This window comes from Amblyraja radiata, chromosome 28, assembly GCF_010909765.2.
Source record: "Amblyraja radiata isolate CabotCenter1 chromosome 28, sAmbRad1.1.pri, whole genome shotgun sequence".
Lineage (NCBI taxonomy): Eukaryota > Metazoa > Chordata > Chondrichthyes > Rajiformes > Rajidae > Amblyraja > Amblyraja radiata.
In genome coordinates this window covers 16,627,310-16,653,176 of record NC_045983.1, presented here as the reverse complement: position 1 = coordinate 16,653,176, position 25,867 = coordinate 16,627,310, and the positions used below count along the sequence as shown (strand labels likewise).

The window sequence follows — 25,867 nt, the reverse complement described above, 5'->3', positions numbered from 1 at the left end:
CATTGCACATTGGCCTGTGAGTGTAACATCCCTTGCTTCCATTGGCCACTGCTCAGCCTCCAAACTTTTCCCCCCAGAGAGTTGTGAATCTGTGGAATTCTGTTCCACTGAGGGCAGTGGAGGCAAATTCATTGGATGTTTTCAAGAGAGAGTTCGATTTAGCTCTTGGGGCTAAAAGAATCGGGGGATATGGGGGGAAAAAGCAGGAACTGGGTACTGCTTTTAGATGATCAGCCATGATCATATTGAATGGCGGTGCTGGTTCGATGGGCTAAGTGGCCTACTTTCTATGTTTCTATCTCAGATAAAACTCGCGGGGAGAGCCTACATACCTCGTACAGACAGCACCCGTAGACAGCATCCAACCCAGGTCACTCGCACTGTAAAGCAGCAACTCTACTGCTGTGCCACTGCGCTGACCCAGAAGAAGCTGATGGTTCTTCATTCATACTGGATTATTTAACCGTTTCCCTCGCTGTTGATTCTGCACAATTCCATTACCAGACCCTTGCATCGGTGATTGGATTTTGTGGTTGAACAGGGGCAAGAAAAGTGAGTCCCCCTGGGGATTCATTTTGGGATTAGGCAGCTTATTCTGTTCACGATCAATTGAATCTACACTGAAGATAGACACAAAACTCAGCGTGTCAGGCAGCATCTCTGGAGAAAAGGAATAGGTGACGTTTAAGGTCGAGATCCTATTATTCTAATCTTTACTATTCATTGGAATGGCTTTTGATGCCCCTGTCCCACTTAAGAAACCTGAACGGAAACCTTTGGAGACTTTGCGCCCCACCCAAGGTTTCCGTGCGGTCTCCGGAGGTTGCAGGTGATTGCCAGAGGTTGCAGGTAGTGGAAGCAGGTAGGGAGACTGACAAAAACCTCCGGGAAACGCACGGAAACCTTGGGTGGGGCGCAAAGTCTCCAGAGGTTTCCGTTCAGGTTTCCTAAGTGGGACAGGGGCATACAAATTGTGAGTATGTTAAAGAATCTGTATCTTAAAAAAAAAACAAGAAGTGCTGGAAATACTCAGTAGCATAAGCAGTATCTGTGGAAAGTGAAATGGAGTTAATGTTTTGGGTCCAGTCCCGCTGCCAGGATTGTGTGGACTGTCAGCTCTAGGGAAGGGTGTGGACTTCAGCCCGAGAAGGGTGGTCAGGTAAATCATGGCAATGAACTCTTTGATGCACTGGTTTGTCCCTGGGGCCTGGCCTGGCTAATCCTGTGGGAGAAATGCTGCATCTGAGAAGATATCGGGGACTCATGGCTACTTTTGTATTCCAGGTCTTGGCTTGGTTTGAGGATGAGAAAACCATCACGGCATTCGTGGAACCCTTTGTGATCCTCCTAATCCTGATAGTGAATGCTCTAGTTGGCGTTTGGCAGGTAAGCACTCTATGTTACAACATTATTCACCCATCTTTGGTTTTATTTCCCCCTACCCAACCCAGCGTGCCTCTCCATCCACACCTGGTCGTATATCCCAGCAGGTTTAGTGTCGAGATACAGTGTGGAAACAGGCCCTTCAGCCCACTGAGTCCACACGGACCAACGATCGCCTGCGCACTAGTTCTATCCCACACACTAGGGATAGTTTACAGAAGCCAATTAACCTGCAAACCTTCACGTCTTTGGAATGTGGGAAGAAACTGGAGCATCCGGATAAAACCCAGCCGTCACAGGGAGAACGTGCAAACTCCGTACAGACATCACCCGCATTTAGGATCAAACCTGGGTCTCGGGCACTGTGAAGCAGCAACGGTGCTGAACTCGGCTTGGATGCTGTGCTTTATAAATGAATGTTGGTGGTGGGACCCTCAATCTGTCACTCCTCACAAATAGCCTAATCAGCAATAATCATGAGCAGCAACCTATCCTCTACCAGGCCTTGAGACATTGTAAGTGAAAGCCTAGAAGGGAGGGACAGTCAAAGGAGATGATAAAACACAGATGATATCTCACAAAATCCACAAATGTTGTGTCGGTGCACGCAGAACAAGAGGACAAGGAAGGAAAGCGAGGGGGCCAAAGATTAGGGACCAAAAGCATGCCCTGCGTATGGAGGTAGAGAATATGCAGAGAGTTCTGAATGAGCACTGCACTGTCTTTACAAAAGTGGAGACAAATATTAAAGTTGGAGTTAAGGAGGATGTGAGTGTAAAACATTGAACAGGATAAACTTTGTGAAAAAGGAAGTATTAAGAGATGTAGCATTTTCGAAAATAGATACATCTCATGAAACAGGGAATTGAAGGAAGCAGAAGAGGCTCTGAGCTCCATTTCCTCAATCTCCCCAATGACAGGATGGTGTAGGAGGACTGCTCGCGTGGTGCTGTTGTGTAAAGAGGGTGATGATCTGAGTAATTATAACTTCAGTGGTGGGAAAGTTATTGGATCAGTTCTAATGGTCAGTGCGGACCTTCATTTGGGAAGATGCTGATTATTTTGGGACAATGGGCATAGGCTTGTTAAGGGATGGTTGCGTCAGCCTAATGACGTGAATTCTGTGAGGAAGTAGCAAGGAGGATTGAAGGGGCTGGTGAATTTTTTGCCGAACCTGGCAAGGTCCCACGTAGCAGACTGGGCAAACGTATACAAACTCAAGGATCTCCGAGAGGCTGGATCGTAAATTGGCCCAGTGGGCGGAAACGGAAGTGGTTAACATGTGTTTATGTGATAGGAAAGCCTTTATCAGTAGAGTTCCACAGGGCTCAGTATTTAGTCATTTGCTTTTAATAATGTATATAAATCATTTAGACTGATGCACAGGGAGCGATAAAGAAGTTTGCATGTGCAACAGAATTTGACCGTGAATTGGATGAAATTGACAGAAGTGGGAAAGAGCACAGGGAGACATAAATAGTTTCATACTTGGGGAGATAAATTGCAAATGCACAAGATTAAGAGCACAGGAACATAGAAGAAGGCAGTCAGGACCTTCAAGCCAGCTTTGCCATTTGATATAATCCACGCTGGCTTCTGTGCCTCTATTCCTTGAACTTTCAAATATTAATCTACCTCCACTTTAAATGCATCTAATGATGTGGCCTTCACATTCTTGGGGGACGGAGAACCCCACAGATGCACTGACCTTTGAGAGAAGTCGTTTCAATGCACCACAGTTTTGAATGTAACCATGCCACACCGGTTGGACCACAGCTCGACTGGTCATCACAGGAAAGGAGCGATGGCACTGGAGTTGGTGCAGAGGAGACAGGATGTGGCCAGGACTGGAAAACCCTAATGTGAGGGAAGTTGGAATAAGGTTACTTTCTCTTGAAACAAAAACTGCTAATTGGGAGAGGGGTTATAGGGGAGCTGAGGAGAAAGAAACGTACACCCAGAGGGCAAAAAGGTGTCTATAACTCTGTCTGAGAAGGTGGGAGAAATCGTCATCACATTGAAAGAGTGCTTGGATATGTACTTGAAAATCTGTGAGCTGCTGATCTTCAGTCCCGGTGCTGGGAGGTGGCGTTGGGCTGGAACATATTTTTAGAATGGAGCCATGGGCTGAATAGACTTGTTGGTAAAGTTTATCTGATCCTGCAACTGCACCTCTTGTTTCTATGTTGGAATGTTTAGAAATTGCTGCATCAAAGTCAGGGTGGGGACTGGTTACTAAATAATTGCTCTGTACACAAACACACAGATCATTAAATCGGAGGGGAGGGGGGGGAGTGGTGTTTCACTGCCCCAGAACTGGCACCATTCTTGTACCGTATGGAAATGAACCATTGAGGAATCTTCCAAGTTTTTCACAACACCAAATTAAGTTTACTTTAGTTTAGAGATACAGTGTGGAAACAGGCCCACCGAGTCCGCTCCGACCAGCGATCCCTGCACGTTAACAGAAGCCAGCACACGCTAAGGTCAATTTACACTTGTATCAAATATACAAACCCAGGCCAATTAACCTACAAACCTGTACGTCTTTGGAGTGCGGGAGGAAACCGAAGATCTCGGAGAAAATCCACGCAGGTCACGAAGAGAACTTACAAACTCCGTACAGACAGCACAGATTTAATGGGAACCCGAGGTGTAACTTTTTTACACAAAGGGTGGTGGGTGTATGGAACTAGCTGCCAGAAGAGGTGGTTGAGGCAGGTACTATCGCAACATTTAAGAGACATTTAGAGACATATAGTCCAAAAGCAGGCAGGTGGGACTAGAGTAGATGGGGCAGGTTGGTCGGTGTGGACAGGAAGGGTGATTACTGAATTGAATTGAATGCCTTTATTGTCATTCAGACCTTACGGTCTGAACGAAATTTCGTGCCTGCAGTCATACATACATCATACAATAATAACAACAATAAACACAAATTAACATCCACCACAGTGAGTCCTCCAAGCACCTCACTGTGGTGGAGGCAAAAATCTTAGGGCTGCAGTCTCTTCCCTCCTCTTCTCCCTCTGCGCTGAGGCGATACCCCACCGGGCGATGGTACAAACAGTCCCGCGGCTCACCGAACCCCGCAACGGGCCGGTTCAAACACCGCGGCCCGGGGTGGTCGAAGCTGCCGCCCTTCAGTCCAGCGGACGCAGCCGCTGGCCCGCGGCTGAACCCCGGACTCGGGTCGCCACTGCCAGAACGCCGTTCCAGCCCCGAGCCGGATCGCCCTCACGTGAGTGCCGTTCCTCCCTCGGGCTGGGCCACTCCGACGGGAGCGCCGTTCCTCCCTCGGGCTGGGCCACTCCGACGGGAGCGCCGTTCCTCCCTCGGGCTGGGCCACTCCGACGGGAGCGCCGTTCCTCCCTCGGGCTGGGCCACGTCAACGGGAGTGCCACAGCCCCTCACGGGAGAGTCTCGGCCCCTCGCCAGGCCGTCCTCACGGGAGCGCAGTTCCAGCCCCGAGCTAGGCCGCCCTCACGGGAGCGAGTCCAGGGCAAGTCCTGACTGGCTCTGCCTCCGGAGTCCCAAGGTCGCCAGCTCCGCCATTAGGCCTCAGTGCAGACGGAGGCAGAGAGGGGGGATACGACGAATAAGTCGTATTGCCCCCAAGGGAGAGACAGCAAACATCATATATTGAATCAGTGGTTGAGCGGGGAGGAGAGTGGTTTAATATTAATGGTGGGGGACCTACTGCATCTGGCATAGACTAAGCTCCTGATCTGGTCAGAGAAGGGATGTGTGGAAGAAAGGTCATGTCTACCCAGCCACACTTCTGGGATGACTGAGGCGATGGATGAGGGAGTGTCTACAGATGTCATCACTATTAGTAGAAATGAAAGTGCAAGGTTTTGGAAGCGAGTTTGCAATTACAGATAGGAGTTCCTTCTCTCCAGAGATGCTGCCTGTCCCGCTGAGTTACTCCAGCATTTTGTGTTTACCTTTGATTTAAACCACCATCTGCAGTTTTTTCCTACACATGATGAATCATAGAGTTATATATCCAAATTGGATACTAAATTGGGAAACTTGGTTCAGAAAGGAACAGAAAGTTACAAAGGGGCATAGATTACAGCAAAGGCAAATCTATGATAATTGAAATTCATTCTAGGTCCAAGAAAGATAAATCAGAAGGCGCTGTTAATGCTGAGAATTGTAGAGAGCAGAGAAATGAGTGTTTATGTCTCGGGGTTTAAGCTAGTTAACAGATGGAAAGCATTAACAAAAGTGCTCATGGAATGGTAGTTTGTTCTCAGGGGAACTGGAATATCAAGATGAACCATATTTAGAGTATTGCAATAAGTCCCGACCACCCGTAACGGCAATGTTAACAATTGCAGCTTATCAAACATTATCTAGAAAGCTACATAGATCTGCTGTGGTTCAGATGATTATAAGAATGTAACTGAGAATTGAAGGGATTAAATTGAAAAGACCCATTGTTCGAACTTAGTATGTATTCACTTGAGCTTACATGGTACAGGAGGTACTGAAAGCGATCTCACGCTATATAAACATGAAAAAGGAATAGTTAGGGCAGATAGTTACAGTAAAGGCTGTTTCCTCTTATAGGGAAATCCAGAAGTGACAGAGATAACTTGGCAATTATTAACACGTGGAGTCAGAAAGCACATTTTCAGGGAAGGACAGTTAACATTTGGTTTCTCTTCCCCCAAATGTCATAGATTCTGGATCAATTGTGAACTTTTCCAAACAGAGATTTCCTGGTACGGTGTTGGTATTGAGCAATATTGGTGCTAAGTTGGATAAATGGTTTTCCATGGTTTGATTGAGAGTAGAGAGGGAGCAAGAAATGGTGTTATCTTCTGTTCCTTCTGATGAAGATTAACTACTGAGATATGTGAACTTGTGGAAATGGTATTCAATAAGGATTTGACCTGCAACTGCTGCAGGTTTTAGTTTTAGTTTTCTGTTTTAGACATACAGCCTCATAACAGGCCCTCTGGCCTGAGGAGTCCACGGCAACCAACCATCGCCCGTATACGATATGCTGGAGTAACTCAGCAGGACAGGCAGTTTCTCCAGATAGAAGGGGTGGGTGACGTTTAGGGTCGAGGCACTTCTTCAGACTAGTTCTATCCGACACACGAAGGACAATTTAGTCAATTAGCATACAAACCTGCACCTAGGAATGTGGGAGGGAATCAAATCACCCAAGCAATCACAGGGAGAACGTACAAACACCGTACCAACAGCAACCATTCTCAGGATCAAGCCCAGGCCTTTGGTGCTGCAAGGCAGCAACTCCACAGCTGTGCCACCGTGCTGCCTATAGTCAAGTCGCATCAAGTCACTTTTATTTATATAGCACATTTAAAAAAACAACTCTCGTTGGCCAAAGTGCTTTACATTGGTGGAGGTAGGCAATTTATAGAAACAGACTCGATTAGAAATACAGTTTCAAAGTCCTATTATGGTTATAGTTTGGAGGATTGTGGCAAAATATACAAAGACATTATGCAAGTTTTATTAGATAGTAAATGACTTCAAGCAAATGATACGAAGAAATGCATTTTGTGCTCCTTGGCAAATCAGGGTTTGAATGGAATTGCAGACCAAAGGGACCAGGGATACAAATAATTGAAGGTACACAAAAATGCTGGAGAAACTCAGCGGGTGCAGCAGCATCTATGGAGCGAAGGAAATAGGCGACGTTTCGGGCCGAAACCCTTCTTCAGACTGATGGGGGGTGGGGGGGAGAAGGAAGGAAAAAGGGAGGAGGAGGAGCCCGAGGGCGGGGGGATGGGAGGAGACAGCTCGAGGGTTAAGGAAGGGGAGGAGACAGCAAGGGCTAGCAAAATTGGGAGAATTCAACGTTCATGCCATCCGGATGCAAGCAACCCAGGCGGGTTATGAGGTGCTGTTCCTCCAATTTCCGGTGTTGCTCACTCTGGCAATGGAGGAGACCCAGGACAGAGAGGTCGGATTGGGAATGGGAGGGGGAGTTGAAGTGCTGAGCCACCGGGAGTTCAGGTAGGTTATTGCGGACTGAGCGGAGGTGTTCGGCGAAACGATCGCCCAACCTCCGCTTAGTCTCCCCGATGTAAATCAGCTGACATCTAGAGCAGCGGATGCAGTAGATGAGGTTGGAGGAGATACAGGTGGACCTTTGTCGCACCTGGAACGACTGCTTGGGTCCTTGAATGGAGTCGAGGGGGGAGGTGAAGGGACAGGTGTTGCATTTCTTGCGGTTGCAACGGAAAGTGCCCCGGGGGGGGGTGGTACGGGATGGAAGGGAAGAATTGATAAGGGAGTTGCGGAGGGAGCGGTCTTTGCAGAAGGCAGACATAGGGGGAGATGGGAAGATGTGGCGAGTGGTGGGATCACGTCGGAGGTGGCGGAAATGGCGGAGGATTATGTATTTGCCGGCTGGTGGGGTGAAAGGTGAGGACTAGGGTGACTCTGCCCTTGTTGCGAGTGCGGGGATGGGGAGAGAGAGCAGTGTTGCGGGGTGTGGATGAGACCCTGGTGCGAGCCTCATCTATGGTGGCAGAGGGGAATCCCCATTCCCTGAAGAACGAGGACATTTCCGATGCCCTGGTGTGGAACGTCTCATCCTGGGAACAGATTCGGCGTAGGTGGAGGAATTGGGAGTAGGGGATGGAGTCTTTACAGGGGGCAGGGTGGGCCCTAGCGGAGTTGGTCCTCACCCTCAACAACTTTACGTTTGACTCCTCCCATTTCCTCCAAACACAAGGCGTAACTATGGGCACACGCATGGGCCCCAGCTACGCCTGCCTCTTTGTCAGGTACGTTGAACAATCCTTGTTCAATACGTACCAGGGCCCCATCCCCGACCTCTACCTCCGTTACATTGACGACTGCTTTGGGGCCACCTCCTGCAGCCACACACAACTGACTGACTTCATCCACTTCACCACCAACTTCCATCCAGCACTCCAATACACCTGGACCATTTCCGACACTTCCCTACCATTCCTTGACCTCACCATCTCCATCGCAGGGGACAGACTTCTGACCGACATACACTACAAACCAACTGACTCACATGGCTATCTGGACTACACGTCTTCCCACCCTGCCCCCTGTAAAGACTCCATCCCCTACTCCCAATTCCTCCGCCTACGCCGCATCTGTTCCCAGGTTGAGACGTTCCACACCAGGGCATCGGAAATGTCCTCGTTCTTCAGGGAACGGGGATTCCCCTCCGCCACCATAGATGAGGCTCGCACCAGGGTCTCATCCATACCCCGCAACACTGCTCTCTCGCCCCATCCCCACACTCGCAACAAGGGCAGAGTCACCCTAGTCCTCACCTTTCACCCCACCAGCCGGCAAATACAACACATAATCCTCCGCCATTTCCGCCACCTCCAACGTGACCCCATCACTCGCCACATCTTCCCATCTCCCCCTATGTCTGCCTTCCGCAAAGACCGCTCCCTCTGGAACTCCCTTGTCAATTCTTCCCTTCCCTCCCGTACCCCCCCCCCCCCCCCCGGGCACTTTCGGTTGCAACCGCAAGAAATGCAATACCTGTCCCTTCACCTCCCCCCTCGACTCCATTCAAGGACCCAAGCAGTCGTTCCAGGTGCGACAAAGGTTCACCTGTATCTCCTCCAACCTCATCTACTGCATCCGCTGCTCTAGATGTCAGCTGATTTACATCGGGGAGACTAAGCGGAGGTTGGGCGATCGTTTCGCTGAACACCTCCGCTCAGTCCGCAATAACCTACCTGAACTCCCGGTGGCTCAGCACTTCAACTCCCCCTCCCATTCCCAATCCGACCTCTCTGTCCTGGGTCTCCTCCATTGCCAGAGTGAGCAACACCAGAAATTGGAGGAACAGCACCTCATATTCCGCCTGGGTTGCTTGCGTCCGGATGGCATGAACGTTGAATTCTCACAATTTTGCTGGCCCTTGCTGTCTCCTCCCCTTCCTTAACCCTCGAGCTGTCTCCTCCCATCCCCCCGCCCTCGGGCTCCTCCTCCTCCCTTTATCCTTCCTTCTCCCCCCCCCCCCCCATCAGTCTGAAGAAGGGTTTCGGCCCGAAACGTCGCCTATTACCTTCGCTCCATAGATGCTGCTGCACCCGCTGAGTTTCTCCAGCATTTTTGTGTACCTTCGATCTTCCAGCATCTGCAGTTCCTTCTTGAATACAAATAATTGAGTTGTTAGAAGCCATAAAAGAAGTTCATACGTTTAAAAGAAAAAATCTGTGTCCATAATATTTTTTAAATCTCCAGGAATGTAATTGAAAATCGAATTGATACCAAACTTGCACAGCATTGCATTTGGATGGATGTGTAGTTGGCTGTGTGGTTGATCTGCGTGTCTGACTCCATCTGGCATAAAGATGGAGAGCACTTCAGAACGTGTCAAATAAAATTTCCAAGGTTGACCTTCTGGCAAAGATTGGAGAAGATGGGGTTCTCTTAGTATTGGAAAGAAATAGGCACAGGTTAGACAGTACTTAAAACTATGCAACAAAGCATAGGACTAACATGGAGAGGTTTAGAAAAAGGCTCAGAATTGTAATTTAAGTTTGGTTTAGTTTAGAGTTACAGTGAAGAAACAGGCACTTCAGCGCACCAAGTCCTCCCTGACCAGCGATCCCCGTGCACAAACACTGTCCTACACACACACACACACACACACACACACACTAGGGACGATTTACAATTTTATCAAGCCATTTAACCTACAAAACTATACAACTTTGGAGTGTGGGAGGAAACCAGAGATACTGGAGAAAACCCACGCAGGTCACGGGGAGAATGTACAAACACTGCACAGACAGCGTCTGTAGTCAGGATCGAACCTGGTTCTCTGTCACTGCAAGGTGTCAGCTCTAACGCTACACGACTGTGCCGCCCTAGTGGTAGAAATTTAAGGAGGAATTCTCTTACCTTGGGCCATCACAGTTGCTGATATTCCTTTAACTGCCCTAGGGGGATCAGGGGTACTTGCTCAACCAGATGGTTGAGATATCAGTGGGCCTGACTCTGAAATGTCCTTTAAAGTGATCCAATAGGTGCAGGATTATTAGGGATCCCCACATGTCTCGGCAGGCTAGAGTGAGTGCTGCGCTGATAAGGTTCAGGTTCAAGTGAGTTTATTGTCATGTGTCCCTAATAGGACAATGAAATTCTTGCTTTGCTTCATTAAACTGTGGTGATACCCGCCAGTGACGACTCTCTGCACATTTTTAGGAAAGGAACGCAGAGAATGCCATCGAGGCGCTCAAAGAGTATGAACCCGAGATGGGCAAGGTGTACCGCATGGACCGGAAGGCTGTGCAGAGAATCAAAGCTCGAGACATTGTGCCTGGAGACATTGTGGAAATCGCAGGTAAGTGAGAACTCTGCCACTGCTGATGATTTATCACATGCATTCCGGCCAGTGAATATCTGGTCCTCTGGGTTAACTGGATGCATTGTCTGTAGATGAACCCTGGTATTTTAATGCAACTCTAGGATATGCCATTTTGATTCCACTAAAAGCTTGTGATGGAAGTGCTCAGAGCTGTCACCTTGTCCTGTGATACTGCTCCTCTTGTAGATGGTCACTACAGAGTCATGGAGGATCTGAAGGGCAACGTTTTCAAATGAAGGGTGATGGGTACATGAAATAAGTTGCCAGAGGAAGCTGTTGAGGAGGGTACAGTTTTAATGTTTAATGTTTAAAAAAACATTGGTACAGGTACATGGATAGAAAAGGCTTAGAGGTTATCATAGAGTCATGGAGTATTACAGCACCGTAATTAGGCCTTTAGGCTCAACTCCACCTTGCCGACCATCATGCCTATCTGAGATTATGCCATTTGCTTGAGTTTGGTCCATATTCATTGCATTTAGCCAAATGTTCAGAGTTCACAGGGCACTCCTTCTCCCCTCCCCACCCCCCTACCCCCCTCCCCTCCTCCCACCCCTCCCACTGCAATTCCACCCAAAATGGAATGTACCTTTGGGCAAAAGGACAGAAAGTGCAGGAGTAACTCAGCAGGTTAAGCAGCATCTCTGGAGAACATGGATAGGTGATGTTTCGGGTCGATACCCTTCTTCGGGTTTACACGGCATATTCAGTAGCAGAGGAGGTGAGATGTGACGGGGCTCATGGTACCTCCTGAATCTCAGCTTGAAAGAACACCTTTCACAACTGAGTTCCTCTCCAGGTGCTCGTACACCTTCTGCACCCAGGACCTCAGAACCTTCTTGCATTTAAATCTGCGGAGCTCACCTCTGAAGGGTGGACTCTGAACAGCGCGGAGAACTGCTGCCTGAATTGCGCTTGTGCAAAGATCGGCGCCAATGCAGGTGTAAAATGGCAATAATTTCATGTAATTTCTGCGTGATATGCATTGTGCACGTTGATGATTTCATTACATTCACAAATGCTATGGTCCAATGCATTTTACATCCAGGTTAATGGAGACCTGGTGTCATTTCTCATGGGATCAGATTTCATTGGGATATGTGTCCAAAAATAAAACAGAAAATGCTGGAAAAGCTCAACTGATTTTCTTGGAAACTGAAACATTCACTGTTTCCCTTTGATGCTGCCCGACCCGAGTTTTTCCAGCATCATCTGTAGTTATTTCAAATTCCCAGAAACTAATTTTTTAAAAATTCTCACTACATGTCCAAAATCTCATGTTACGTGCTATTAAGCAAATAGCCTTTCTCTTGTCATTCTCTATGACTTCAATGCTGAAAAGAAGAACTTTCTTTTCTTCCAGAGCAGTTTCGGGTAACCAGTCCTGCTCCTGGATTAGTGAATCAACATAACAAGAAGATAAAACAAATATTTAAATGTCTTGAAACTGCTCACTTTATTATTACACATTTGATGCAATCAATCCCGTAATTATTTTGCTGCAGAGCACTAATTACAGAAAGTGCTCAAGTGTTGATTCACAAAGTGGGTATTATAGCTAATTGGAAATTTTACTGAAGGCTTACAAAATAATAGATAATGGTTTAGAATTATTACAATGTCACTGTAATCCCAATATTGTGAATAAACAGTTGAGTTTCACTCTGCCTACATTCATCGCTACTTGCATCAGTCACCAGCACTGCTACAGTCTCTCAAGCCTTTCTGCAAAAGTACTTCCCTGAAGGAGGCAATGGGTAAGGATTGTCGAGAGAATAAAATATTTGGTCTGCAAACGATGGGCTGAAGGGCCTGTTTTTTCGTGCCGTGTGACTCTAGGACTGTTCTGTTACTCGAAGAAGAGAGAGGGATAACTTATTTTGGCTTTCTGTAGGTAACGTAGGACTTGCTTAACGAACCACTCAGTTCCATCTATATCAAGCATCCTTTACTTCAGTGAAGGATCGAGCAAGTGTAGCCCTGCGCTGTTCTTTAATCCCTGTCTCGCAAGAACAAGAATTGTACTGGTCTGAAATATTCCTACCCTGAGGTGGCTCAGAGACCGTGACAGAACCCATGTTGAGTGCCGTGTTTAGTTTGTGAACAGTGGTTTGCTTTGGTTTAGTTATACAATGCGGAAACAGGCCCTTCGGCCCACCGAGACCACATCAACCAGCGATCCTCATAAGCTAGCACTATCCTACAAATAGGGACAATTTACAATCTTTACCGAAGTCAATTAACGTACAAACCTGTACATATTTGGACTGTTGGATGAAACTGGAGCACCCGGAGAAAACCCACACAGTCACAGGGAGAATGTACGAACTCTGTCCAGGCAGCACCCATTGTCAGGACCGAACCCAAGTCAATGGCAGCAACTCTACTAATGCACCACCGTGTCACCGGTCTGTGAAGATGTTGCACAGCATTAGTTGGCACCCATAAGATGGAAATAGAATGTGTGCAAAGAATGACAGGGCCTCTTGTTTGTTCCATTCTACTGCTGCAGACAAAATGTGTTTTGTGTACAATCCACTATTTTTAGCAGTTTGGTTTTCTAGACCCAGGGTCTGGGAGTAAGTGGGAGTTGATGTACTGAGGTTCTGGCCTTGAAAGCTGCATTTAAAAAGTCAATGGAACAAGCCAGCCAGTAACTTGGCAGAAGAGGAGGAAGTGGAGAGAGAGAGAAGGGATATTTACTGGCAAAACCTCACCCGCCACACCTACTTCACGACAATTTGTTTGTTTAAGTGCTGTGCGAAATATTGGCAGTCTCTGCATTATTGTGTTGGTCGAATAAATTCATTGTGATCTTTCAGGCATCCTGCTCCATGTACGGGCATGATCGGCGAGTCCTAGCCTGCAATGTATGTGAGCGTTTCCATAGGGACTGGGGCAAGTGCAGGGTGGGTGGGTGGAGGTTAGAGACTTTCCTGGCACGGTGGTGGCAGACATGATGGGAGCCTGGGGGTGAGCAGGTACTTGAGGGATGCGGCCAGGAGTGGTGGATGGGTCCTACGCCCGGGCTAGGGGGCAAGGCTGGATCAAGGATGGGGGCAGTGATCAGGCCTTTGTCTGGGTGGAGTGGGTAAGGGGAATATTGCTGCCTCAAGCATCAATTGATGAAAGAGCATCTTGACCCCTGGGTAATGGAAGACCGGAGCCTAAGATTTAGGGACCATAGATGACCAAGTGTAAATATGGAGTTGAGCCCAGTAGAATCTCTTGTCCAGCCATGTGTTATGAGTAACCACAAGTCCGAGTACAGATGATGGGAGGGCCACAGACCGTCGATGAACACTCGTTGCTGGCTCTTCAGCGAGAGCGTCAATAATACTTGATTTGTCACATATGCAACTGCACAGTGAAATTTCTTTTGCATATTTTACACATGCGGGTGCTGCCATTTTTGGCGCCATTATTCAAGTCCAAACTTCTTCCCGCCCGCTCGATGTTCTGGAGCAGTTCCCGCTAACTGCCGTCCCCCCCCTCTCCTCGCCCGGTCACCTTGTGTCCTGGGGGCGCCTCCTGCAACCTACCTTGAAAGCACTGGAGGCTTTATCCTGGTTCACCCTCCTACTGGGGTGGAAGATTGCAACTTTCACGTTGTCCGCCCTGTTTCGACGAATGCAATCAACCCGGCGTGCACAATCAAATAAGATCAAATAGAACAAGTCATCCTACAACTTTAGGCTGTGCACCCAATATGCAAGAAGAAGACCCTTTTATCGGCCCACTCTTAGCACCTGAGGGCTCTAGCACTGGCAGGGCATTGCATAACTTTGCCACCACTATTGGATCAGCCAGTACTCGCCCTGAGGCCTGAATTGGTAATGAGAAGTGGAGGAGAGCCAATTGGCCAAGATTAGGTGCTTGGAACCCATGGAGTGGGACTTCAACCCAAGACGTTACTCTGGGAAGTGGCTACCTCTCTCCATCATGTTGGATTTGACTTTCTGGGCCTGCTCCAGCTTTGATGTGAGCAGAGCATCAAAGGCTCCAACACAGAAACCAAAACAGGTTTGACTAGTGTGTCTATGGCACTTGGGACTGAGCCGAGAAAACCCGAGCTAAAGTGGGTGTCCCTACACCTTTGTAGAAGTGCTGATGCAAGCAGCAGAATGTAAATGAGCAGCTTCCCTGGACAATGGGGAACTCCATGCAGGGTAGGTGAAAGTGAGGCGTGCCTTTAGTGTATGTAACACCTAAACAATCCCATTCATGCCTGGGGAAAATCTGTGAGATAAATTAATTGGCTCCCTGCTCCTGAATGCTATCTAATGACTTTATTGCACCTTATGATCTTTATGTACCTGCCAGTTAAACATTTTTAATAGTTTAATTATCAAGCCTCAAAGGTGCCGTGTTTATTTACACCCTTGGCACTTCTCCGTGACCTATCCACCATTCATGTTCACCTTGCATTGTCCACCTGTTATTTTAAACAGCCCTGGTGGTTTTTACTCAATGTTCCTCCTCCATCCCTGGTTTATGATCATTATGTTATTCTCATCGCTAAGCTATTAGATCATTTGTTTCGGTGAACAAGTGTTGTGAAAGTAGCTGTTTCTAGGCAATCATTCCTCTGCTTGTTGTCATGAGACTAACGCTGTTGATGCTCAGTTTTAAAGTGAGTTGAGGCTGGTGCATTCCTTGCCACCTAATAACAACCCGAATCATTATTTTCTGTAATGCCCGAGTCAGGTTAAACAATTAAGTTTGAAGAAGGGTCTCGACCCGAAGGAAGGTCACCCATTCTTCTCGCCAGAGATGTTGCCGGTCCTGCTGAGTTACTCCAGCATTTTATGTCTATCTTCAGTTTAAACCAGCATTTGCAGTTTCTTCCCACACATCAGGTTGAACAATTGCTGTTTAAACGATAACTAAATGAGCCACGAGGATCTGCTGCAATGTGTCTTGGACTCGAGCCTGGGATGAGTTGCTGAAACAAGGCCTCCCCTTACAATGGCCACTTCTATTTCAAAAGGACCACTAAGGGTTTTGAGTGGTATCCTGAGAGGTATTTAACGCTGAGCTGATCGCCACCTAAAACAATTACCATCCCGTTCTCACAGATCGGCTTCGATGTGAGCCTTTGCCTTGTGAAGAGAATCTCAAACACATGGCAGCACGGTGGCACAGCAGTAGAGTCGCTGCCTGATGCCCCTGTCCCACTTACCGTGCCAGAGACCTTTGATCGATCCTGACAATGGTGCTGTCTGCACGGAGTTTGTACATTTTACCCGTGACCTGCATGGGTTTTCTCCGGGTATCTGCTGTATCTCTAAACTAAGCTAAACATCTTTGGCAGAGCAGATGCACTGAGACACCCTGGGGACATTAAGGGCAGAGAGTGGAATGTCCTGAGCTCAGCGAGGAGCAATGAGACAACCTGGGAGCAGTCCAGGCAGTGGATCATTGGGAAGCCCCTTGTGTTCAGTCTTTGGCTGGAGTAATGGTGCTGAAGTGACGAGAGGTTCAGTACCAGGAGCCGCAGTGGTCCAGTTCAAGGCTTGTATTTGTGGCCAAGCATTTCTTGGGTGACCACCTTGTGTCATAGTCATGCAACACAGAAATGGGCCTGAAGAAGGGCCCCAACCTGAGACGTCACCTGTCCATGTTCACCAGGGATGTAGCCTGACCCGCTGAGTTACTCCAGCACTTTATGTCTTTATTTGTAAACCAGCATCTGCAGCCCCTTGCTTACTACAGAAACAGGCCCTTCAGCCCAACCCATCCATGCCGACCTAGATGTCAATCTATGCTGGTCCCATTTGCCTGCAATTGACCCATATAAATGATCAAGGTGGGACAAATGCATGGTCTAGACTTTTTGACCCTTCTCATGCGCTAGTTTAACGCAGGAGTTTGAGTTGACACATGGAGTCTCATCCTGAAGACTTTGAGAAGAGAATATGGCTTCTGTAATTTGCGCCCCCATTATGTGTTGCTTCCACAATCTACTTGGTCCTACCCAGTCTAATAGCACGTTTGACATCCCTCCCACTCCACCCCAGTGTTCTTAACTCCCAGCACCCTTAAATAATCCACTAAACCCACTCACAGTTCACACTTTCATCCCACCCAGTCTAATCCCATTCTCTAGTCATTCCCTATGTTAAACATGGCACTAATCTAAGATGATCTCCAAGACCATTGAAAATAAACCCTCTGCCTGCTGCCATCTCTGGAAGGCCACTACTGCCATCTACGATGGGGTCTATGGGGAGAAGTGTCTGTTGGGTCTTGTTCAGGAGGTGTTGAGATATCAATGGTTCTTTATTGTCACATATGCACTGCACAGTGAGATTCTTGCACCCGTCACCATATTTTGGTGCCATTTGCAAAAGATAAAGATAAACGCCGAACTCCACATGCTGGATGTACTGGAGCATCTACAATCCCGGTAAGCCCTCGGCTGCTGCAGGGCCTCCTCTGTCACCCTTGGCCAGCTCAGGCCCGCCAACATCCATCTCCCTGCCCGATGACATAGGTGTCCCGGGTGGCACCTGCTGCAGTCAACCTCGAAGGCGCTGGAGGCAATACCCCAGTTCCTCTCCTACACTGAGGGATACGCACTGTCCCACAGAGCTGCAGTGCGGGACGAGGGGACTGGATTCTACTAGGCTGCGACTGATCGTGAAATAGGCTGACTGATATATGTCCCTAAAAATTACCTTTATCCCTACCCCCTGCCCCTGCTGCTTCAGGAAATAACACTTTGGATCTAGTTTATACTCTGCAGCCTGGCACAACCCTGCTCCGTCACCAGGGAAACGTTCACCGCCAGTAACTAGTCTGGAATGTGGTTTTCTAACCGCAGGAGCTGTGTAATTGTTTGTCCCCATGGGTGGAATCCTCCTCCCAATGTCAACAAGCAGAATTCTGTAGCGTCGAAGCTTGGGGTGGGACGGACTGTTTGGTATTTGTACCCTAACCAGCTGAGCAGCTTCTTGCCAGCCTGCAGTGTGTGGGAGCAGAGCAGGGAGAGCAGCCGTACGGAGCTCAGCCTCCCAGGCTGATGACGGCCCTTTGGGTTTGGATAAGTCCGAGGTTTAGTTTTGTTTAAAGATACAGCGAGGCAACAGGACCTTCGGCCCACCGAGTCCGTACCGACCAGCGATCCCGGCACACTAACACGATCCTACACACACTAGAGACAATTTACACTTATACCAAGCCAATTAACCTACAAACTTGTACCTCTTTTGGAGCGTCGGGGGAAACTGAAGATCTCTGAGAAAACCCACGCATGTGTCGCGGGGGAACGTACAAACTCTGTACAGACAGCGCTTGTAGTCAGGATCGAACCCGGGTCTCTGGTGCGGTAAGCGCTGTAAGGCAGCAACTCTACCGCTGCGCCACTGTGTTGCTCAACATGTAACATCTCCACAATTGGGCTCCCTGCCTGCTACCTAGGCAACTGTGGAATAAATAGTCCATGCAGTGTGGATTATCACAGTATCTAGTAACAGGATGCTCCACCACTTTGCTGGAAATTGATTATTAAACACTTGTATTTTGGGGTCGAAGAATCAGCTCCTTTGGGTCCGGCCTCTGCACTGTTCCACAACACATTCTATTATCGCACAGTGCCTGTTTGTTCTCTGTTTGTGGGAACTTCAATCCATAGTGATTAAAGCACAAGGAAATGGGATGCTGGCACAGTGCACTTATTGATGAGTAACGAGGGATATTGCTGACCTGACCAATGAACAATTTAGATTTTGTGAAGTGGGTTCCATCCACTGAGCCGACTGTGATAGGAAACTTCACTTGCATAAATATTGCTTGTTGTGTCAGAGCAACTTTCCCTAGAAGGAAAATGTGTATTCATGCCTTTGGCAAGTGGATGGGGTTATGAGTGGCACGGAGCTCGGCGTGTTGGCAGGCTGTTGAACCAGTGCTGGGGTCAGCGTGGGCAGCCAGAATGAAAACTGCCTCTCCCTTGCTCCAAACTTAATGCCCCCACACTAAATCCTGTGTGTTATTAGAGCTAATTTGATTGATTGAAAGATACAGGCCCTTCAGCCCACATCAACCATCCTGTTCACACTAGCTCTATTACGATCTTTTGCATCCACTCCGTGCACACCAGGGGCACTTTACAGAGGCCAATAACCTGCAATCCCCCATGTCTAGACTTAAAGGGGGTGGGGGGATTAGACCAACATGGGGAACATGCAAACTCCACACAGACAGCACCTGAGATTGGGATTGAACCAGAATGCCTGGCGCTGAGGATGTGGCTCTACCAGCTGCGCCGCCGTGCTGCACAAGTGGTGGGAGACTACAGCGCTGCAATCCATGCGTTACACAGTAGTAACTGGGCTTCATGCAAGTAGCGTGCTGGGGAAATGCGGATGTAATATTACTGCAACAGGAAGGCTGCAGGTAAATGGATGACCAATGGCACTCCCTGTATATGTGAAAGGCTCATGCTATTAACTGCCTTTATGAACCCAGACACAGCCTTTCCGGTTACCCTCTGCCGATACCCTTGGTCCTATTCAATGTCCAACAACTTGGGTGTACCTCTTGCTCCAACACACATTTCCAACGCAAATGTATTTTGTTGCTGATCAGTTTTGCGTAAATTAGGCATGTATCTCTGTGTATGCACCTTCCCTGCTGGATGTACAGAATGGCTGTTGACTCGAGTCTAGTTGTGGTTGTGCCGGGTAGGAAGGGAGATGTCACAAACCGTGGCCTCCAAAGGATCGATGTGCAGATCAAGTATCGAAGAGAAGCAGATGATCAAAACTATGGCAACAGTCAGCCTCTGCCCATCTGACAGTCTGACCAGTGGATCCCCTCGCATCTCCCCCAATCTAGCTCTGCCCCTGCCCATGTGTTTGCCCACTATTGTCCTTCGCACAATCTGTTAGAGGAAGTGGTTGAACAGGTACAATTACAACATTTTAAAGAAACTTGGGAGAGATTCAAAGATGACGATCTCGACCCGAAATGTCACCCATTCCTTCTATCCAGGGATGCTGCCTGTTCCACTGAGTTACTCCAGCATTTTGCGTCTATCTTCGGTGTAAAGCAACATATGCAGTTCCTTCCTACACATTGCTTATATGGAGTTGTATATTCATCTTTTCATTAGATTAAAGAACTGTGGTGTATTATTTCCTCTGCATATTCCTCTATATTTATAGATAGAGCAGACAGGAAAAAACGATGTATCTGATAAACTATTGCAGACCGTTGGGATGTCTGACAATGTACACCAGTCCTGACATTATCTCAGTGGTGTAAGAAAGAACTGTAGATGCTTGTTTAAATCAGCGGGACGGCAGCATCTTTGGAGAGATGGAATGGGTGACATTTCATGTTGAAACCTTTTGTCAGACCTCAATGGTTCCTGGTATCTGTGGCCACAGTTGTTCAGGTTTATTTTTGACCAGAAATGGGATGGATTATAAACCCCTGGAGACTGTTTTTGCCAGCAAGGTTTCACAAGAGAAAACACTTAAGGGCCTGTCCCACGCATGCGATTGCATGCGTTTGGCTCGACCAAACGGAAGCGGAGTTCGCGCTAAGTACGCGAGTGACATAATTTGCGTCATACTTACCAATCAGCTGGGCAGGAGGCGGGCCGACTGAATTTGAGCGTCGGGCAGTGACGTCATCACGCAACACCATGCCGGGCAGTGACGTCATCGCGCAACGCCACGCGCTAGGCGTACGCCGTCATTGCGCATGTGGGCCGACAGGTGGTTGCCGCGCAAAATTTTCGGACAGTGCATGATTTTCGGAGCCCGCGCGATGTCGGGACCAGCCCCGCACAACTCCATACACCTCCGCGCTTCGAAGTGGGACCAGCCCCGCGCGGCCCATACGCCTCAAGCGACCACGTTTGGTCGCGCCAGACGCATGCAATCGCATGCAAGTGTGACAGAGCCTTTAGTAGTTTACTGTCAGTGTCAATTTGCGACACCTCGTATACAACTCCTCGGCATTTGTGAACAGATATGTGCAGCATCTCTATCTTGGGAACTGGGCATCAAACACATAGCTAGTTGAGGATTTTATTTTCTTCAGTCTTAGACAATCTACTTCTCTCACTCCACTTGATCCATCTCCATATAAGGTTCTTTAATGTAGGTTACTGGTCAATGCAAAACCTACTGCAATGGCCATTGCTGGATAATCCATGTACTGCTGCAGACCTTGCACATAACACACCAATAGCACAATGATGTGTACAGCAGTGGTGAGCCAGTATATAGCATAAGGACACAAAAGAAGAAGAAGACTGGTCAGCCATTGTGATGCTCTGTGACGTGTTTGGAAAAGGCTGGATCAGTCTATGCCGAAGATGGACACAAAGTGCTGGATTATTTCAGCGGGTCAGGCAGCATCTCTGGTGAAAAAGGATAGGTGATGTTTCAGGTCGGGACCCTTCTTCAGACCTGAAACGTCACCTGTCCTTTTTCTCCAGAGACGCTGCCTGCCCCGCTGAGTTACTCCAGCTCTTTGTGTCTATCTTTGGTATAAGTCAGCATCTGCAGTTATTTGTTTCTACATTCTGAATACTGCTACCTGTCACGATGGCCTCCTGCTGGCATTCATTGATGTCAGTGAGGACATCCATGGTCTGAGTTATCTGCCTGCGGATGAGGTGCCAGCAGTCAAACAAGAGGAGGATGAGCTCAGGAGAAATGGCTTGAGGGTCATTGGAGGCGATTCTATCTGGAAGGAGAGGAGCATGAGGGAACACCTTGGTTGTTTCATAGTCCTACAGCATGGAAATGGGCCCTTTGGCCCAACTTGCTCATGCTGACCAACATGTCTTATCTACACTAGTTCCACCTGCCTGTATTTGGCCCATATTCCTCCAAACCTATCCTATACATATACCTGTCTAAAGGTTTCTTAAACGTTGCAATGAATTTTGTTTAGATATACAGCATGTAAACAGGCCCTTCGGCCGACCAGCGATCATCCCGTACACTAGCGCACACACTAGGGACAATTAACCTACAACCCTGTATGACTTTGGAGTGTGGGAAGTAACCAGAGCACCCGGGGAAAACCCACGCAATCACGGGGAGAGCGTACAAACTCCATACAGACAGCACCCGTAGTCAAGATCAAACTCAAGTTCCTAGTGCTGTAAGGCAGCAAATCTACCGTTGTATCGCCGTGCTGCCCGTCAGAATTGTTCAGAATATGGACATGGCCAGTACAATTGCCCTTGAGAAAGTGGAGGTGAGCACCTTCTTCAACCACTGCTGCACTGCACTCAATTATGTTTAAGAAAATGATCAGTGTGAATTCTGAGTGGAGGAGACATGGATCAACTAATAATCAAGGGAAGCACGTGGAGTTTGCACCAGATAATTCAATTGGAGGATTGTTACTGTACGCTTGGTTTAATTGTGTGTGTGTTTTTTTCCCCCCTTTTTCTTCCTCAGTTGGTGATAAAGTCCCCGCTGACATCAGGATTATCGGCATCAAGTCAACAACACTGCGAGTGGACCAGTCCATTCTTACAGGTGAGGATCCCGGCTTGCTGCTGCTGCTGCTGCTGCCCTCTCTCAGGCCAAGCTTGCTTGCTGTGCACAGGTTTAGTTTAGATTATAATAATATAATATAATAATTTAAAGATACATCGCGAAAACAGCCCCTTTGGCTCACCGGGTCTGCGCCGACCAGCGATCCTCGCACATTAACGCTATCCTACACACACTACGGACAATTTACATTTATACCAAGCCAATTAACCTACAAAACCTGTACGTCTTTGGAGTATGGGAGGAAACCGGAGCTGCCGGAGAAAACGCCACACAGATCACGGTGAGAAGGTACAAACTGCATGCAGACAGCACCCATAGTCAGGATCGAACCGGGGTCTCTGGCACAGTAACGCAGCAACTCTGTCACTGCACCACTAAGCTGCATTGTTGTTCAACTGGAATCCAGCTGTTGACTTGCTTTATTTATTTATTGAGCACATTAAGTTAGAGATGTTTTTTACGTGCTTTTGCTACTTCAGTTCTAGTTTTTTCACGTTTGGAGCACTTGCTCCATGTTCTTGTCAATTATCCTTGAGGTGGGACGAACCTACCTCTCCACACAGCTTCTCCCCGCAATGTGTCGCTTGTGAGGAGCCCCACGCTGAGGTTACCAGAGGTGTTGGTGTCCCAGTGATGGAAGCAACATCTCGTTACAGGCCTCCCGGCATGGGCTCGTGGTCTTTAGTGTAGTTGAAAGTTACAGCGTGGAAATGGACCCTTTGGCCACAGAGTCTGCGCCGTCCAATGATCACCCATACATTAGTTCCTTCCTCGGCCACTTTTCCATCTTACACTGGGATAATTTACAGAAGCTACAAGCCTGCACGTCTTTGGAATGTGGGAGGAAACCGGAGCACCCGGGTAAAACCCATGTGGTCACAGAGGAGAACGTGCAGGCAACACCCGCAGTTGGAATCGAACCCGGGTCTCTGCCGCTGTAAGGGAGCAGCTCCACTGCTGCGCCACACACGAAACAGTTAACCAGAACACTCGTGGCCCAGTGTAACTTTGGGGCCTACTCCTGCCTGTGGCCCATAGTGGCTACTTATTGATAGGGCCTGCTTCATCCAGTTCTAGGCCCAGTTTACACTCTGAGGTCCTCACCAAAGCGAACTCTGTGTGGTTGGCTTTAAGCTGGCTGTTTATTTACGGCTGATGGCTTCAGGAGGAGACAGGTCTTGCTGTGGCAGCCACAGAGGGTCTCCCTGCTCTCCCTTCAAGTGACCGAAGAACTGCTCCCAAATTGCACTGTGGATTCTGCGGGCAGGCTCCGGAGATCACGAAAATCCCTTCTCTGCTCAAAATGGAGGCGGAACATTCATGAAGGCACTGAGGAGCCCGGAGCTCGCTTGGAGCCCAGCAAAAACAGCAGGAGCACCGCACTACATCCCACATCAGCCCAGTCAGTGAACTCCTACAGAACTGGAATAGAAGCAAATCTAAGGCACTGCCTCGGGAATTCCAATCTCTAAATTATTCAAACCTCTCTGCTCTTAACATCATGTCTGTTCCACTGAGCATCTGTCAGACATTTAAAGAAAAGCAACACATGCCTCCTGCGCTACTTTTCACAGCCTCATTACATCCCTTCGCAGGCTGCAGCCTCGTGAACCCGGCCCTCCTGAAACACAGTCACTCTATGAAGAGTATGTGCAATGCTGCCAATTTGTGCACAGTTGATAGACACTAAATGCTGGAGTAACTCTGGAGAAAAGAAACGGGTGACTTTTTCGGGACGAGACCCTTCATCAGTGTGAGAGTCAGGGAGGGGAAGGTAAAGGACCCCCACATTCCAAAGACGTGCAGGTCTGTAGCTGCTGTAAAATGCCTCTAGTGTGTAGGATGGAAAAGTGGCCTTACAAGGAACTAATGTATGGGCAATTGTTGGACTGCATCGATGACTCATGAATTGTGGAGCCCACAACAGTCCATTGTGGGCTGGGGACGAGGTGATAACAAAGGAATACAAACAGTGAAATTAACAGGAAGACTAGGGTGGGGGAGGGACGGAGAGAGAGGGAGTGCAAGGGTTACTAGAAGTTGGAGAAATCAATCCGCTGGGTTGTAAGCTGCCCAAGCGAAGCCAGCTCCTCACGGTAACGTTGTGGCAGTAACCAGATTATCTGTTTTGGTGTTGGTTGGTGGAAGGGTAAATATTGACTGTGCCCCTCGAGAAATCCTTCTCCATCCCTCTCACCCCCTCCCCCACCATCCCCAGTTCCCCTGCCAATCCTGGAGCCAAGAAACGCACATGGGTGACATGAAGTGAGTTGACATCGGCATTCAGTTTCAGTAGTGCATTGTACAGGTCGGGTGTGGTCGGTGGTTTTAACTGAATGCAAGGTTACAAGTGAGCCGCTCTTGGGTTGCACTGACATTGGTATCTAAGGAATGCTTCCGACAGCCACTGCGAAAATATCTACCCTGCTCTTTAATGAATCAGATGCATAAAAGTCACAGAATGAGTAGCTAAGATCAACATATTCATGTATTTGACTACGGGGCATTTGACAACAATTAATTATTGTACAACCTTTACTTAAACAAAAGGAAATGTACACTCATTGATAGCTTGAGAATTTGAGGCAACACCTATATATTTGGTCATAATGCTGCTCAGAACAGCGCAGCACAAAATGAGAGTAGACTAAAAATGCTGGTGAAAGTCAGCAGGTGAGGCAGCATTTATGGAGAAAAGGAGTAGGTGACGTTTCGAGTCGAGACCCTTCTTCAGACTGATGTCGGGGTAGGGGGGAGGGAAGAAAGGAAGATGCGGAGATAGTAGGCTACGTAGGAGAGCAGGGAAGGGGGAGGGGAGGGAGGGAGAAAGCAATGACAACCTGAAATTAGAGAAGTCAATGTTCATACCGTTGGGGTGTAAACAGCCCAAGCGAAATTTTTTGAATTTTCCAGCATCAGCAGTTCCTTGTTAAGCACGAAATGAGAGTTCATTCTTGTACCATTTGCAGCGTGTAAATCAGACACGGGTGTGAGGGGTTGTGAGTTGAGATGTGACGAGGAATGTACACTATGTGGATGCCATCAACCCTGGCATCAGTTCTAGGAGCCGAATTAGGCCATTCGGCCCATTTAATCATGGCTAATCTATCTTTTCCCCTCAACCCCATTCTCTTGTCTTCTCCCCATACCCCGACATTCGTACTGTCATCTCCACCTGTAAAATATACATTTTCTAGGCCTCCACAACCATCTGTGGGAGTGAATTCCACAGATTCACTACCCTCTGACTAAATAAATTCCTTATCATCTCCCTTCTAAAGGTATGTCTTTTAATTCTTTGACTATGGCTTCTGGTCCTGGACTCTCCCTCTGTAGAAACATCCTCTCCACATTCACTCTATCCAGGCCTTTCACTATTCGGTAAGTTTCCATGAGGTTCTCCCTCATGAATGAATGAATGAATGAGTGAATGAATGAATGAATGAATGAATCTCTTTATTGTCATTGCACATGGTACAACGAAATTTAAAAGTCAATCCCACGGTGCGATTCACAAGAGCAATTTTAAATATATAAGAAAGGGTAAAAATATATACATATAAAAAAAATGTCATCCTTCTAAACTCCA

The 25,867-nt window shown here is 47.9% G+C and overlaps 1 protein-coding gene across 1 annotated transcript in view; it reads left to right on the top strand.

Moving 5' to 3' along the window:
- atp2a3 (ATPase sarcoplasmic/endoplasmic reticulum Ca2+ transporting 3) overlaps positions 1-25,867 on the top strand; it is a 136,872-nt gene that overhangs the window by 50,234 nt on the left and 60,771 nt on the right. The window contains exons 4-6 of the mRNA XM_033045929.1: positions 1,285-1,386; positions 10,585-10,723; positions 22,177-22,257. Of these exons, the coding sequence (XP_032901820.1) occupies positions 1,285-1,386; positions 10,585-10,723; positions 22,177-22,257 (322 nt within the window). The remainder of the gene's footprint in view (positions 1-1,284; positions 1,387-10,584; positions 10,724-22,176; positions 22,258-25,867) is intronic.